At 32.6% G+C, this 17,515-nt stretch overlaps 1 protein-coding gene across 5 annotated transcripts in view; it reads left to right on the top strand.

The window, feature by feature from the left end:
• LOC148618603 (uncharacterized) overlaps window positions 1-8,245 on the top strand; it is a 33,501-nt gene extending 25,256 nt beyond the window's left edge. For 4 of the 5 annotated variants that reach the window (XM_088577675.1, XM_088577673.1, XM_088577672.1 and 1 more), the window contains 3 exons: window positions 2,455-2,502; window positions 3,545-3,666; window positions 6,366-8,245. In XM_088577675.1, coding sequence (XP_088433801.1) covers window positions 2,455-2,502; window positions 3,545-3,666; window positions 6,366-6,420 — 225 coding nt within the window. In that variant the 3' untranslated portion in view covers window positions 6,421-8,245. The remainder of the gene's footprint in view (window positions 1-2,454; window positions 2,503-3,544; window positions 3,667-6,365) is intronic. The other variant, XM_088577676.1, reaches the window with a different exon arrangement.
• Window positions 8,246-17,515: the final 9,270 nt, after the last annotated feature.

Raw genomic sequence — 17,515 nt, 5'->3', positions numbered from 1 at the left:
ATATTTGTTGAACAATGTCTTAGAACATTCAATATTGACAAAGCTATATTCTTGTTTGGTTCAAAGTACAAAATCAATATGTCTTTTGCCGTATGATGTTTTTGTGAAATCATAACTGACTATTTGTGATAGCAAACAGCTGAATCCCTAATATATGTCCCTCCCCAATAAAGGATTTTTACGGTTATATAAACGACACCATTTTAATTGTGACACTTACGAAACTTAAATATTTCAGTTCTGTCCTTCTTGCTTGTACAAAAAACATTTTTTTCTTATGTGTCAAATCGTAATTGCTTAAAGAATGAAGCAGCAATAAACTGGAGTTTAATTGTCTGTTTGGCTTCGATTAAATTTTTGACTAAAATTACTTATAAGTTGATATGTTGTAGAGGGAAAGTGAAAAAGGGGCATGTGTAAAAAAATGATTAGAATGGAAAGAAATACATGATAATCGATATTTTCGAAAACAAAAAGCCGTTCATCTGAATTCTAACGAATAGACGAATGTAAATCATTTTCTGCTTATTTTTATGGTCACATAAAATCATCTATCGGGGATTCGAGGGGGTAGAAATGTTTGCATTAACGATGTTTGGCTTTAATCTTTAATTTTCCTTTGCAATGAATAAGCCTTTTTGTGCAAAAGTATCTCTTTAAATGGTGATGTTTGAAAAATTCAAAAGAAGAAAGGTTCGTATCACATCGATATGTATTGACAATATAAAACAATAACTTCTTATTGTTTTCATAAATGGCATAATTGTCTCTTTCCTATTCAAACTCTTTCAAACTCTTTCAAATTAATTTAAATTTTCCTTAAAAAAAAACTACATGAATTGTAAATGTGTTCTTTCCGGTAGAAATATATTTATTTCTATGTCATGTAATGGAACTTATGTTAGGTAGAAATAATATTAATGAGCGCCGTGCTATTTTTTCTTACCCGTGGAGTCAACGGAGAGAAAACAGGGGTCAAAATGATGTCCTTTTCATCGATAAAATTTCTTTTTATATAAAAAAGACATATCAGCCATATATTTTTGCAATCTTAAGATACAAATGTATATATTAGTATATATTGCAAGTAGAAATATAGGAGGTTGTTGAAGAAAACGGATCCGATTATTTAGAATTAGAAAAAAAAATAGTTATAATGATTTAAAGAAATTGCAATTATGAAAATGCTACGCCCCAAACTAATACATTTCACTACACACACAGCAACACGACTTTTTTTACGATATATCCTGAATGGATGTTTTCAAATTTAGATAGAATGTTTTATGTGACAAAGTGAATGTCAAAATGTTTTCTCCGAGTGGCGACCATTTTTGTTACGAACATAGTGTCTTTCACTGTTGTCATGTAGGTCGCATATTTTCTGACTGGATTAAATTTTGTTTGTTTTGAAAATGCAAATGCACCAGCATCTACGACATAAAATTCATGCATTGTTTATTTTGGTGTCAGACTTCTTGTCTATTTATTGAGGAAAGAACATGCATCTTCACAAGAGCGTTCAGTAAATCTTCCTGCAGTAAATCATTCACAGTTCAACCTCTTATTGTTTATAATTTCATTCTTCAAACGCGTTGAAATTCTATTTGTTGAATGAACTTGTACATTTTCACGTCACAGTTCTTTTAGAAAAATTATCAATGTGTTATGCTTTTTGTAAAAAGGCGATGTTATCTTTTGATTGCAGAGACAGCATGTTTTTCATAAATCCTGGGTAGATTTTCAGCAATGTCAGGATTATTCTTACTTAATTGTCGCGGCTTCTTTAACTCATAGATCACTTTTCTTTTTACATTCATTATGAATGGCATATATTTCCTTTTTCAATTGCGTTGCACAAAAAGGCTTCGATAGGAAAACACATGTAACATTTCAACATCTTTTTAAAAAAAAAAATTGCAAAATAACTTGATACTTTTTTTCCGAATATTTGGTTATGCAATTAATAGTTTTATTGAATGAATTTAAACCCCCAAAATATTTAAAAATGGAGACAGACAACACTGTCTAGAGCAAAACATTTCTAAAATACACATTTTCTTCAGTGAAATAGTGCTTATTAAAAATTCAATGTCAATTTTACTTATATTGTCAGATGGTTGGGTTATATAAATGCAGGTTTCAGATTAAAGGCCTCACAAAAAAAAGACATGTATTTTTGACAGTTTCGACGCTTCCAATATATGCACATGAATTATAATAACTGCTTGTGGTGTTAATGAAAAAACGTATGTCTCATTAATAATCTGTATGAAAAATCGTTTTGTTTTATTATGATATTAAATTTTATTTATTTGTTTACTACCATCATTGAATACTTTATTTTAGTTATTTTGCATTGAATGTTTCTTGAAGGTGTATTAGTCCATAGTGTTAACCGTTTAATTATTTAATTATTAAAAACGTAACGATGCACAAGAATATAAATTGTAGGTATTACATGATGTCCATGCCATCAGTACCCTTTCATACAGACAAGAGGTGAATGCATGCATGGTGGAGGGGTCACAATATCATTCAAGCCTTTACAACGCAATAGTTCACGATCAAAAATGGGATTGCTAAAAAAAAATCAATCAAATGTGACGGATTTTTTATCATGCTTATGAATTAATTTACTATTAATATACACAACCAAATACATGTTTACCACATATGATAATCATTTGGTGCTCGATTCACAAATAATCATATGATTATCATACCATGATCAATTTATGTGATAATGAGATGGTTCTCCTTTGGGACACTTTTGTCTGTTGTAATGATTTCAATATTGCTCACTCAAACGCATCAACATTTTTTTTATTTTACAACCGATATGACGTGCCAGTCTCCGTCGTTTCTCTTCTAGTTTTTTTTCTCCTTTTTAAAACTCAAATAACATGTACAATACCGTAGTTGATTTCATAAGCAGGTTCTTAGTCTTTTTTATGTCTTTGTTGTTTTAATCACTTATAAATATTTACTATTTCTGTTTTTATTTTCGTGGTAATATTTTGTCCTTTTAAGTATAGAAAATGGTTTTTAGAGTGTTTTCTATTGATTTGTTTTCTTTTCTCAGTTAACTTCTTTACGCGAACCACAATTATGCAGTGCTTAGTTTTGTGTAAGACAACTGTATTTTCTTCATTGACAATAAACACTCAACTGCTAGTCATCTTGCTCTTCTAAGTGTTTTAAGTTGTTTATTTGTGTTTTTACAGAAAAAAGGGAATTACAGTAGAACCTTTTAACATGTAAATCAAACTTCTAAATAATTGTTTGAAATGGTTTATTAGAATATATTAAACATATTTATCCGATTAATATGAATGGTTGACAAGACAACTATAGAATACATTGATTTGCCTCAGAATTATCGAATTTCTCTTTTCTCTATCCTCGATATATGATACTTAAAGGTTAAATGTTCTATTAGCTAATGTTACATCTAATCTACATCTACAACATTGTCATGACAAATAGGCATTAACATGGGTTAGGTGAAGATTGATGTATATTTCTATACCTATCGTTGTAGACGACGTCGTCAGGTAGTCATCATCGTCATTCATCACACTCTAGTAACCACAGTCACCAACAGGATGCCTTAATTGAAAACGAGAAACATCGCCACAAACATCGACATCATAAGAGTCACAAGTACGTTAGATGAACCAAATTACTCTTGAATTACGAATTAATATATGCATGCTTATCATTTAAGTATCAGTCTTCATAAAAATCAGACAGGAAGTGATTCATGCATGTTACAAACCCACCGAAATCACTTTTATTTCTAATTCAGAATCAGTCACAGAGCACATACCAAGCCATAGTTTTTCATTTGGTTGTTGCGCCTTTGAGAAAAAAATAAGAGTTATCGTTCTTGATTTGTTCCATTTGGTTGATTTTAGTGGGAGATAAATGCATGATTTTCTCAAAAGTACGGACCTGAATATGGAAAGGGTCATCAAGGTTTCTATCGGAAATCAGTCACAGAGCACATACCCAGCCATAGTTTTTCATTTGGTTGTTGCGCCTTTGAGAAAAAAATAAGAGTTATCGTTCTTGATTTGTTCCATTTGGTTGATTTTAGTGGGAGATAAATGCATGATTTTCTCAAAAGTACGGACCTGAATATGGAAAGGGTCATCAAGGTTTCTATCGGAAATCAAAAGAAAGTAATCCAAGGACAAAGACCAAACAAGGAAAACAGACATACACAATAAAGAACATGAAGTAACTAAAATCATACATACAAAGTAACAAAAGTAAATTAGCAACTCGGACTCCACTAAAAACTGGGAGCATGGACCAGGTGCACCGGTAGGGTAAGCGTCCTCTGCTTTTCTAGAAACACCCGCCGAGTTGCTCATAAAAAGTCAAGTCCGAGGTAGACGAAAGAAGAAATGAAAACTATGACACGACGAAAAAATAAGTTTTCATGGTGCAGATGGATACACCATAACGATCTACGAGTTCATGATGGCGACCATAAAACTTCTGTAGTGATGACTTCAATAATGTTGCAACATAACCCTGTTCCAAAAGCCTAACTGTAAGAGTCCTAGCGCGATACAGAAAGTCTGCGTAGTTACGGCAAGCTCTGGCATAATGTATGTGTTGTGATATGAAAACTCCATACGCAGGTACTGATGGGATGTTGCCACAGATGAAAGGAAAGTTTACAATTCTGAATGAAAATTCATCACGTTTGTCGTAAAGTTTGGTTAATAGTTTTCCGTTACCACCAATCTCTAAGTGTAGATCAAGATATGAGGCTGACTTCACTGTGTCTGCAGTATCGTTATCTCAAATTCTTTGGGGGTAGATGCGATGTCTCATGTCCCCGAAACTAGGATTGTTTAAAGATAATACGTCATCTTAACAATGATTGGGATTACCGTGCGCCATTCACCATAGTCTTATTTCCTCTTAGAATGGCGAATTGAGTGACTAATGTGTTGCGTCATTTGCGCCCATTAAGTTTCCATCATTGATGTTGAGGTGTAGTCCACTACTTGTGGCAGTAAAAAAAAACATGAACGTGTCTTTTAACAATGTTTTATCAGCTGCAGGCGCAAGTTTTGATCGCCACATTTTCGAGGGGATTTGAAGACCGGGGAATGAAACGGCACTTCGTCGATTTTTAGATTACATATTCTTGATCGCTCACGCGTTTGAAAGAACAATAAAAAAAATAATTTGATAATATCAGAAAAGCGTGGAATGGCGGTCCCATTTGAAATTGAAAATGCCACCAAAGCATTTTAAAGCTAGACCAAAAACAGAAGAAATGATCTTTTTCAAAGCCTAAAAATATTATTGATGGTAATTACCAGAATCAAACTGCAATTGTTGTAGAAATTAACTTGGCAGGTGGGCACGATTATGAACCCCCTATTGAAAATATTGATAATGGTGGAGTCATATTATCTGATCCTGAAACACCCCAAAAAATCCAAAATCTGATTGCAGCCAAACAAAACATAGACTCTTTCCTATCATTTGTGATAAACTACCTTAATAGCCAAGTTAGGGTCTAAATGATGGGGAATCTGTGGACTTATTATTATAATGACAAAGCACTAGACAATACATTAGTATAAAAACAACAGAAAAGAAAAGTGATTTGATGTGACAATTAATTGACACGTTAATTGACAACTCTAATAGACATTTGATCTGCACTGTAAATTAAATTTTGTTTATGCTACATTTGGTCTTCAATATCTATGTCTAGCCGGCCTTAGCTTCTATTCCAAATTTTGTCCTATGCTTTTTTAGAATGGCCCATTGAAATTGAAAATGTCCCATTGGAAAAATTTTAATCCCAAACATGATCTTTGTAGCAGAAACTGAGATTAAAGGATCTAGCAACTGTTATGCAAAAAATATGGCATGTGATGATTGAGAAAGCATTATTAGTTCTGTGGGTATTTCTTCACCATGAATCAATTTGATTTGGGCAGTGTCTGAATTTTGTATGGACTGGTAGTTAGTGAGTCCCGAAAATTCTTGAAAACTACAGCCTTCAGTGATGATTTGTTTTATTTTACCAGTGGAAAGTAGTCCTATGAACAAATATCAGTTATCTCAGTTTTCCTATTTTGCTTCTTAATTGCATTGAAGTCAACTTACAGTGGCGCTGTTATGTCATATACCGCCGGAACGTGAATTTTTACGTTTTTTTTTCATTACTTTGATCGGATCATATAAATCAAAGGATTGCATGCGTCAAATTTTAGCAAACCTAAATTTGAAATGTTAACATTTTTCTTTTATGAAGAAACCAGAAATCATTCTTAATTTTAACGGGGCTTTATAGAAAGTAATATGTAAACCTGTATGTTTAACAGAAAACCAACCAAAGAGTCAAAAGATGTCAGGGAAGATAACGTTAAGGAATGCTGAATGATTGGTTCAGTGCAGTACAAGTGATTCCGGTATACTGCATATAGTTATTAATGACACTGAAAAAATGCTTGTTCAATTCATGGTGTCATCCAGTTGTATGACTGAATACTAAAAAATTATCCTTAACATAAAATTGTGGAATCCTACGGTTTAATTACACGATAAATTTATCTGGCTAGATAAAATATCGTCACAGAATATTTTTACGGATATGATCCATGCAACACTAAAATGCAGTGAAATGTTTACATACAAACTATTCACTGATTATAAATTTGTTAAAGTGGAATTGACAGCTATTGCTGGAGCTTATGTCAAAATATGTAAAAAGAACTGGAAACAACACTACTACTTTGTTGATGTTGAATATGTATTTTAACGTACGTTTAATACGGTGTTAATCCGAACTCGTTCTATACACGTTGTTGCTTTTCACATGAAACATTTGGGAAATGCGTAAATTCTAAACCCTTCTACTCCTTTTTTTGTGATTTTATCACAATAATATTTATATTGAAGGGCGCTTGAAAAGGTAGCCATTTGACGTACTATATATTTCGGCATACATCGTAGTTTTTGGGTTTTTTTCCATAAACAAACGTAAATATTCTTTACTTTTTTAAATCAAATCATCAGTTTATAAATGAGAAAGTATGAAATAGCATTATTGACGAGTTCTGTATTTTATTTAACGGTCTAAAATAATACATTGATATTCAAAACTCGTGGTTTTATATTATTTTTGTATCGTACTTTTTATATATATATACTTCTAACAATCTTTTACTACCATAAGATTGAGATACACAATCCAAGAAAAAAAATGGTGTATTTAGTTTTGACCCTTGTTTATTTCATGCAACATGCGTTTATTAATTTGACTCTATATGTATGTTCTTTGTTGTGTATGTCTGTTTTCCATGTCGGGTCTTTGTCCCTGGATTACATTCTTTTGATTACCGCTATAACCTTGGTTCCCTTGATTACTCTTTCAATGAAAGAGATTGTTTTATACGAATTCTATAAACATGTACATGTTTAAACGATGAGACAAGCGCGATTTATTGCTACTTATATTACTAATGATGTGTTGATATTATTTGAAAGAGTAATCGAGGGAACCATGATTCTAGCGGAATTCAACAGAATGTTATCCAGTGACAAAGACCAGACATGAAATACAGACAAACACAACAAAGAAAAAACATAAACCCCCTAAAATACACACGAAGTACCAAAGGAAACGCGCATCTCTAATCCACTAAAAACTGGGACCATTGACCAGGGGTACCTTTAAATTACGGTAAGCGTCATCTGCTTTTCTAGAAACTCCCACCAAGTTGCTCATAAAAAGTCCGGGTTAGACGAAAGAGGAAAGGAAAACTATCACACCGTGAACAATCACTTTTCATGGTGCAGATGGATAAATGTAACCATCAATGAGTCCGTGATGACGACCATAAAACTTCTGTAGTAATGACTTGAATCTTGTAGCAACATTGTTCCAGAAGCCTAGTTATAAGAAGTCTAGCGCGATACAAAAGTCTGCTAAATTTCGGTCAGCTCTGGCATAACGTATGAGTTATGGTACTAGTATGAAAATTCCATATGCAGGTGCTGATGTTGCCACAGATGAAAGGAAAGTTGACAATACGGAATGAAAAATCGTCATGTTTGTCGTATAGTTTGAACTACACATTAACAATATTAAGAAAACATTCAATGATCATCAATAAAATGCAATCTGGAAATTCAACTGATAGATCAGTCTCACGGGATTAAATTATTAACAATTAAAAAGAACGTAGAGTTTGTAAAAAAATCAACTGATCGTACGAAAAAAAATATATGTGAAAAACACTTAAAGATGTGACAAAATGATGATTTGTATACAGAGGTATATATCTGTCAATAAAAATCCAACACGATCAGATTTTCACGATATATTTATGTATTCACATCACTATGTGAATGTGAATACATACATATATCGTGAAAATTCGATCGTGTTGGATTTTTTTTGACAGATATATATATATATATATATATATATAGGTCTGAAAAATTCCCAACGATGTTAGAACTGTCAATGGCAACACCGCCTGCACATAGTCCAGCGCCCTAGACCACTCGGCCAGCCAGGCTATATTAAAATATAGCTTTCGCTGCCCGGGTCATTCCTCCTCGTAGGATTAATCTAGGGCTGTAACGAAGTACACGATGTATGGTAGTACGAGACAGCTCATTTAGATGTTCTAGTGGTCTATGGCGCTGGACTATGTGCAGGCGATATTGCCATAGATGTCACAGCGGTACGAGTTCGAGTCCCGCGGACGGAACGACCAAACATTTGCATCGCAAATTTGACAGTTCTAACATCGATGGGAATTTTTCAGACCTTTCTATACGTTTACATATCTTCCCTGTATCAATTTGATCCGATGGAGCAGTGTAGCGAATAGGGTCGTCACATTCTGAGACGTTGTATATTCCCACTTAAGTATAAATCATTGTTTGTATTTAAAGCTTTGTAATAATTCTTTCTTGGATAATTCCCCCGTGTTTTATCTCCTTCATTTGAGTTAGAAAAATCAAAATTCATCTATTTATCGCTATTTTGTAATTTTCTTTGATGAATAGTTGACTTTTTAAATTTGTTAAATATTTTTCTTTCGATTATTTTTATGTTAAGTCATTATCCAAAATGACAACGCTGTATTTACGTCCTTAATGTTAATTTCCATTTCGTTCCTGTTCTGGAGGAAGTTATATGTCGACTGTTCTTGGTCTTATCAAATCAAGGGAAATATTATAAAATTGCAATAGCAAGAATTTCCCACGATTATCATTGGATTACTTGATTACTAAAATAAAATAAATTCATACACATACTTTTGGCTATTTGGTATTGTTCGTGGTTAAAATGTTTCCGATTAATTCATTGTTGAAACGTGTTTTTTCTCTACATAACAATTGTCGGTTTTCCTCTTGTAATTATTGCACATTTGTTAATAAATATTGTTTTATTTTAAAGTCAAAAGACAATTGTCATTTATTATTGATTATATAAATCATCACCCTTCTGTTAGCGTTGTGAAAACAGGTAATTTACACAGGTTTTGTTATGAAAAAAGGTATATGTATAAGTGGGGAAGTCCTTGTCACTGGGAACACAAAATGAAAAATATGCCAAGAACAGATAAGAACTAAAAAAGACAGATAACATGTCTAGACCTATGTCACCGTACCAAGTTAGTTAACCAACTACAATGTGGGTTACTAATAATCTTGATTTGTATTTATGATAGCATGTACTGCTGAAAAGGGCTAAGTTCATTAGGTAAATATTTTTATTCAAAAATTTATCAATGCAGTTTGTTCGGATTATTCCAAATTAGGCCTTAAAATCTAACTTGGTCAAATCAACATGGATATTGCATTATATACAAGTAAATGTGAGTATACCTCGGAAACAAAACCCCCTTTTTTGTTCATCCTTTTTATTACATGGAAACTTTAATGCCAAATTTGCGAAAAACGCTTGATTTCATCACATCTACCTTAGCAAGAGATATTGGCCATATAGGTCGACAACTTAAACACTTCAACCACAAAAGTTTCTTGTATTTAGACAATTATAGGATCTGTAAGTCTCGTTCTAGTTTCATTTTCCTTACCGGAATTTCTTACGTTGAACGTATTGAAATCCTAAAACCGGTCTGCATTTTATTAGTTACTTCCAGGGTCTTGAAACCCTGTATTACAATGAAAAATCTTCTATTTTACGCTTTTTCTTAATTTTATGGTGTGGAAATAGATAAATGTTTGTTTTATTGGTCTTTGTTTTGCTTTTACATACTGAAACAAACGCTCTGAAAATGACATATCTCTATGCATTTGAATGGTAGACTAGGACCTATTCTCGTGAAACCACGGAGTCACATGACGAGACTTACAAACCCTATTGACATTAAACTTGGTTTGTCTTAGTCCGGAAGTTAATAAGTGCGGAGCGAAAATCAAACTACAAACATCCAAATTTGAATTCATTTAAAAAAACTCAAAAGATGCATTTTGACACGTAAATGTTGTACGAGCTGGTATTTGTTTTGTAAAATTTAGTCATTTTTTAACACAAAAGTATGGTAATAAGTCTTTACGTAAGATAAGCTTAAATTTTCAATAAATAACAGGAATATACCCCTTTGTCTACTATAGGATAGGCACATTTTAATAGGTATGTAAAATTATTGGTTCAATAATTTTCACGTTAAAGATTACACAAAGAAATATATTCTACAGCTGCAAGTCGCGAAAAAATGGCTAAGTACAACATTCAAAGACATAGAAAATCTCCACAATACGACGTCTGTATTATGCAGGTGCAAATCTTCATAATGCATATGACATTTGGTAAAATTTGAATGAAATTTATACAATACATTTCGAGTTTTTGCACATATTGCACAATGTAAATACCGTAAGCCCAAAGCGCAAAATCGAGCGTCTATTAGATCTGCTTTCACCGTAGGTAAAATATGCACACAGACAAAATGAATTTTTCTTAAACCAGGTGTGTTGGAAACGCACACAGTTACGCACACCTACTTATTACAAGACATCTTTCTTGCTGCTCTATGTTGGTCAAATCAGGTAAAAAAAATTACCAATGACAAATGGAGGTCTATAGTCATATATAAGGATCATCAATACCTTTCACATATGTGGCCTCAATTTTACCACCACTAATTTACCTCTGACCACAAAAGAAACGAGTATCTAGAAGAATTGTAAGGCATAGCGTCCATCGATATTAGAAAGTTGCATACATCTCGGATGTTTGTTTGTTTCTTTTTTTTTTTGCACTCTCTACAGAATTGAAAAAAAATAACCTTGAAACAGTCAGATCAGTTTTTGATTTAACTATTCATAAACTTAGTTTGATGTAATTTTTCACATCAAGGGGATGGTATGCTTTAAAAATTTTCTAGATACACAGTTTTACCTGTAGTCAGAGGGAAATTCGTGGTGAAATTGTGGCCATATTGTCGAAAGGTAATGATGAACCATAAGGTATATTCCTGATTGTCTCACATTTGAAATTAACAGGTAAGATGCATAATGTCAATATCACATATATAACACTAGTAAAGCACTAAGAGTAAATTATTACAAAAAAAAACATACACAAAGCACAAATTATGTAAGTTCTGTTGAATGAAACACATGTGTAGCCACGACTGCGTATTTGGTCACTGCACCTTCATCATTCTTTATTGGTGTTGATCAGTGTATACTTTCGGTAATTGGCAGGTCTGATACTTCCAGCTTGGTACTAATTCATGGTTTCTTCATTGGCCATTTGGTCTTCTTTTGTTACTTGAGTATGATGTAGATATTTGGACGTGGACGCCCGATCATATTCTCGAAGAAGCAGGGCCTCCTTCAAGGTGATAGTTTTAGTTCAGGGTCCTTCGTTTAACGGTTACATAGTTGTATGTTTGTCTTGACCCATGAGGTAGTAATGTAGTCAGTGAGAGGTTGAGTATTGACTGTTGAGTTAAAATCTTCAAGGTCATCAGAGAACATTTAACCATACGTCCTCTTCTGATGCCTGTGGACCTAGTGGAAGTACCACCGTCCGGCGAACGAGAAAATAAATATTTTTTTTTACTTTGGTAACAAGTCTTTTGTTGTTCTGTACCTTACCAAGAGAAAACAGCAATCTATATGGTGAGCCTGGGAAATGGCAGTATTCTGTACTGCAGATTTGTAGTCGAAAAAGTAATTCTTAAGTAATTGGTTTTTTTTTAAATTACTCGCTCGCTATCATATTTTTGCTATATGGTTATTCGAAAAGGAGAAAGTAATTTGGTTTGGCCGAAATTTTCTAGGAAAGTGATGTATTGAACGTTAATAAGTTTAATCTCTGAAGAGCACATGTCTGGAAGCTACATAGAAAAGGTAAAGACAATATAAATATCAAACATTTCAAATAATTCCTATAAATTCAGAGTTAAGCTCATACAATGAGTAATTAATCACTTCTATCAATGCTTTAACTGCTTTGAGTAGGGGAAACACCTTCGGCACATCATTAAAATATACAAGACATTTTAGTCTTTACTCCATAGGTTGATTATGGTATTGTTCTGTTTGTTTCGATAATTACTAGGAATACTTTCGTAGTTTACATAAAAGTTTTCTTGACCTTTCGTTTAAATAGGATGATCAAGTCTATACCATTGCTGGTTTACATTCTTTTGATTACCGCTATAATCTTGGTTCCCTTGATTACTCTAAACATTAATGCTATAATTTGGCCTGAAACATAATGAATTTATTTTGTATATTGTAAAACATTTCACTATATATTCAAGCAGACATATGCGAAAGAATAATGGGTAAAAAATATCAGTTCATTGAACTTTGTATGGACTTACGAAATGTAAAAGAGTAATCAAGGGAACCAAGGTTATATAAGGTTATATCCAGGGACAAAGACCAGACATGGAAAACAGACATTCACAACAAAGAACATAAACTAAAATCATACATACAAAGTAACAAAAGTAAATGAGCAACTCGGACTCCACTAAAAACTGGGAGCATGGACCAGGTGCACCAGTAGGGTAAGCGTCCTCTGCTTTTCTAGAAACACCCGCCGAGTTGCTCATAAAATGTCAAGTCCGGGGTAGACAAACGAGGAAAGGAAAACTATGACCCATTGAATACATCAGTTTTCATGGTGCTGATGGATACACCATAACAATCCACGATTTCATGACGACCATAAAACTTCTGTAGTGATGACTTCAATCTTGTAGCAACATAACCCTGTTCCAGAAGCCTATTTGTTAAGAGTTCTAGCGCGATACAAAAAGTCTGCGTAGTTTCGGAAAGCCCTGGCATAACGTATGAGTTGTGATATGAACACTCCATACGCAAGAGCCGAAGGGAGGTTGCCACAGATGAAAGGAAAGTTAACAATTCTGAATGAAAAGTCATCACGTTTGTCGTAAAGTTTGGTCAATAGTTTTCCTTTACCATCGATTTCTAAGTGTAGGTCAAGATATGAGGCTGACTTCACAGCGTCTGTAGTATCCTTTATCTCAAGTTCTTTTGGGTAGATGCAATGTATCAAATCCCCGAAATTAGGATTGTTTAAAGATAATACGTCATCTATATAGCGGAAACTGAGATTGAAGGATCTAGCCAAACGATATTCTTTCTTTCTGATCAGATCAGCTATAAAGTCAGCCTCATAAGAGTGAAGGAATAGGTCAGCAAGTAAAGGAGCACAATTTGTTCCCATAGGAATGCCGACCGTTTGTTGAAAAACACGTCCACCACACTGGACAAATATGTAAAAAGACAAGTGTTACAGCGAAATCCTACTGTAAAGTATAACAAGTATAATTTAGTACATGTATACCAAAAACAAAGGTAAACATCAAACCCCGTATCCTACATAAACAGCATTAAAGTTCATTGTGTATTGCAAACATAAATTGACAAATTATGACACTGTAGAAGATTAAACTACAATTTGTAAAAATTAAACAGTGTATTTTTTATTATCGACACCATGTCCTTAATACAGTCCATAGTTCACCGAGGCATTGACATGATTAAATTATCCAGCTAATGCCATGCTTATGACAGGAACGTAATTTGTTAAGTAATTTTCTACCCTGAAATGAGAATATATTGTGTGGATGGTGACGACAATGGAAGTTTTGAAATGAATACTATGAATCAGAATGCAATATATATAGATATATAGTCCAAGTAGGTTCTTTGTAAGGCGCTGAGCCCTATCTAGACAATCAAAGTTATGGTCGCAGTTTCTTATAAAACGTAAGAGTTGATAGTCATTAACTACTAGCCGAAGCAGATTGGATGTTACTACATAGAAAAAGTTTGCTGACAGTGGGAGTATCGCTATCGTGTTTCATTTGTGTTTGGTTTACATTCTGTGCAGTTGAATTTATTTTTATTCTGTACCTCCTCGTCCATGTTGTCTTATTATGTAATTCTGTCCTTCGGTATTCGATCACTGAGTTGTATTTTACTCTAATATTTTATTTCATGAAAGAAAGATTTTCATATGTAAATAACGGCCAAATAAAAACGACTGGTAACATTAGTACCGTGTTAAAATGAACAATTTTATCATTACATAAATGCATTCATATCTTTATTACTAGTAATACAGCATATATTTTAACAAAATAAACATTAAAAAGAAATAGATAAATTAATAAATCATATCACAAAATACAAACAAAATGTATTTAAGGGTATTATCTATACAATGTTTTGTTTTCGCACTGGCTTACCTCTACATACAAATAAAACAAACTGAATTTGTGAACTTTGTATCATAGTTCGTCTTCCCTTTTCTACTCATGACGACAAACTAACATGGCTAGACGGTAGTTAAAAAAAAGGTATATGAATAATTTAGGTTTGTTTTTATTTTTTTTTACCAATTTATGCGTCAAACCAAATTGGGGACCGTTTACACATGTGAACTGCGAAGCATTACTTGGTCAAAAATATTTAAAAATTCTTATCAATACCAGTCCAAATTATGATTTGCCTCACAGAGTTATCAAAACGTTATTTAATTTGGGGTTATTTGAATCGGGGAGTGCGGATCAATCGAGTTAATGACTTCATAGCACCAAGTTAGTTTGTATAAAAAAAACCTACATTGCCAAAAGAAAATCAACAAATTAGAAAACCTTTAAATATCTAAAAGTTGAATACTACTACCGTCCAAATACGCATGCTGTCTGTGTAAAGTCAAAAAATGATGGAAGTGAGATCAAAATGAAGTTTTTTTTCCAAAAAATTATCAAAAAGATATACACAGCTAAGTAGAGAAAATTATTTGAACAGTATGTAAAGAACAAATATTTATTCAACATGTAACTTTGCACAAAAGAAGTAAAGTATTTAAAATTAAACAAAACAATCAAAGGGGACCTCAAAGCATACAGAAAATGACAACATGACAACAAATGCTCAAACACTATTAATCTTTACGATAATCTTTTATTTTTTCTCGAAAATGCACGTCCAGAAGTTCAGACGTTCTATAGTTATAATATTCAAAAGTGTAAATGAGCACAAAATTTCCCTTTTCCCAGATAAATTACATGAACGATGTTTTAGCCTACCATAACACATTGTTCTCGCTTTATTGACTATTTACAATGGATATTCGTTTATGATTTGATTTTGTAAAGTTTAATGTGAAGTTTAATGTGATGTGTACTCTTTCATTCATGAGTTCATTTGTTACCTTTAATGTTATGTTTTGAGCGTTGACGGTGTCTTTGTCTAAGCTTCATTTTTATTTATCCATACAAAAAATCATTCCATAAAATCATCTTGGTTTGACTGTTTTTTTTTCTAGAACTACGTACAAGGTTTGAAATTTCTCTTAAAAAAGTCAAAACAAAATATATTGAAAATAAACGAATTTCAGTGTGCATATTTAATGTAGGATAGAACCTGAAAAAAAATACCTATATATGCACGGTGATAATGAAACCTAATAATGCTTAGAACCAATACATGCCATTTCACTTCTAAATAGTTTTTTTTTTATCTCTTCTCCTTAAATTAAGACGAGAATTTATACGTAGTTTATTTGTACCGTCGATGATATTAACTTCTTTTTTAATTTGAGGAAGGGTTACAGGGTCGGTGACAACAAGTCATTGAGCGATCAAAAATACCTGCCATCAATAAAACGTATATGCATGAGTGTGTGACAACAAATTTTATAATGTGTAATTAAATTTCTAAAAATAATTTCTGAACAGCGCTAAATTTCTTGTAAATTTTTTCCTTTCACTACACCATAATTCTTTTACTTACATTAAAATCGGATGTCGAAATCAAAGCTGCAAAACTAACATGGTACATTTTTAGAAAGCAATACAGTTAAAAACTTATAGTTATCAAACAAACGCAGAAAATACAAAATGAAATAAATGTCTCATAAATGCAATATATAATAAGATAAGTCCAGAAAAAGAAACTTTGACATAAACCTCACTACAACAAAAGATATTTTGATTCTAAATTTCATTTCCGCAATATGTCCAAAATATCCGAAGCCTAAAGTCCACCAAATGTAGGCAATGGATACTTTAAAATATAATTTCAAATTCCTCGAATAGACTTAGCTGGTGTAATCAGATGCAGTGAATAAATGCTATATAAAACACAATAATACGGGATTCTAACACAGTTACATGATAATATTAATATAACAAGGGGACACAACCAAGATAAGATTTGTACATTTAAATATGAAATGCACAAAACTTTGGTAAGTGCCTGGATAATTACACACGGACATGGGTCTTTCATACTTTCAGATTATATATATATATATATATATATATATATATATATATATATATATATATATATATATATATATATATATATATATATACGTGCATAATTTGATTTTTTACATTAAGAGCTATGTGGGTATAACCATACACTCACAAACATATTAAAACGCAAATGGTAGCTGACATGATCTGTATTAACCACGCCACAGAATCAAAGTGACTATACTATTACTGGTATTACAAAGATAGACATTGAAATGCTTTTGATCCATACTGGTTTCAACATAGTACAAAAAAAGGAATTTACACAGAAATGTATCAGCTGCAATTTCATTATAAACAAACTGTAATATAAACAAGAAAATCAAATGATTCCATTACAGACGTCATGCAGTCCTCTGATTTTTCCACAAATATTTATGGCACTCGCAGTTTTTTAATAAAAATTTCAAAAGTTAATATGTTGTCACTGGTTAGCACATATCCGATCTTCTCAAAGATGAATAAGTATCACAGATGCTTGCTCATACAGATAAACCAGTATATCAATGCCTCCATCCAGCGTCATGCCCTCCCTCCATCTGAGGTTCTAGAAATCCCCTGAAAGATGATCCATCAGCCGTCCACCTCGCCCCATACCCTATATATGGAAATTATAACGGCTTATGCATTTTAGCAGGTATATTGTTCAATATAGACAGTTAACATTA

This window comes from Perna viridis, chromosome 4 (genome assembly GCF_037379345.1).
Source record: "Perna viridis isolate PV_CMFRI_1.1 ecotype Kerala chromosome 4, ASM3737934v1, whole genome shotgun sequence".
NCBI classification, from domain to species: Eukaryota; Metazoa; Mollusca; class Bivalvia; order Mytilida; family Mytilidae; genus Perna; species Perna viridis.
Note: the sequence above shows the minus strand (reverse complement) of the source record. Positions and strands in the feature narration are given on the sequence as shown.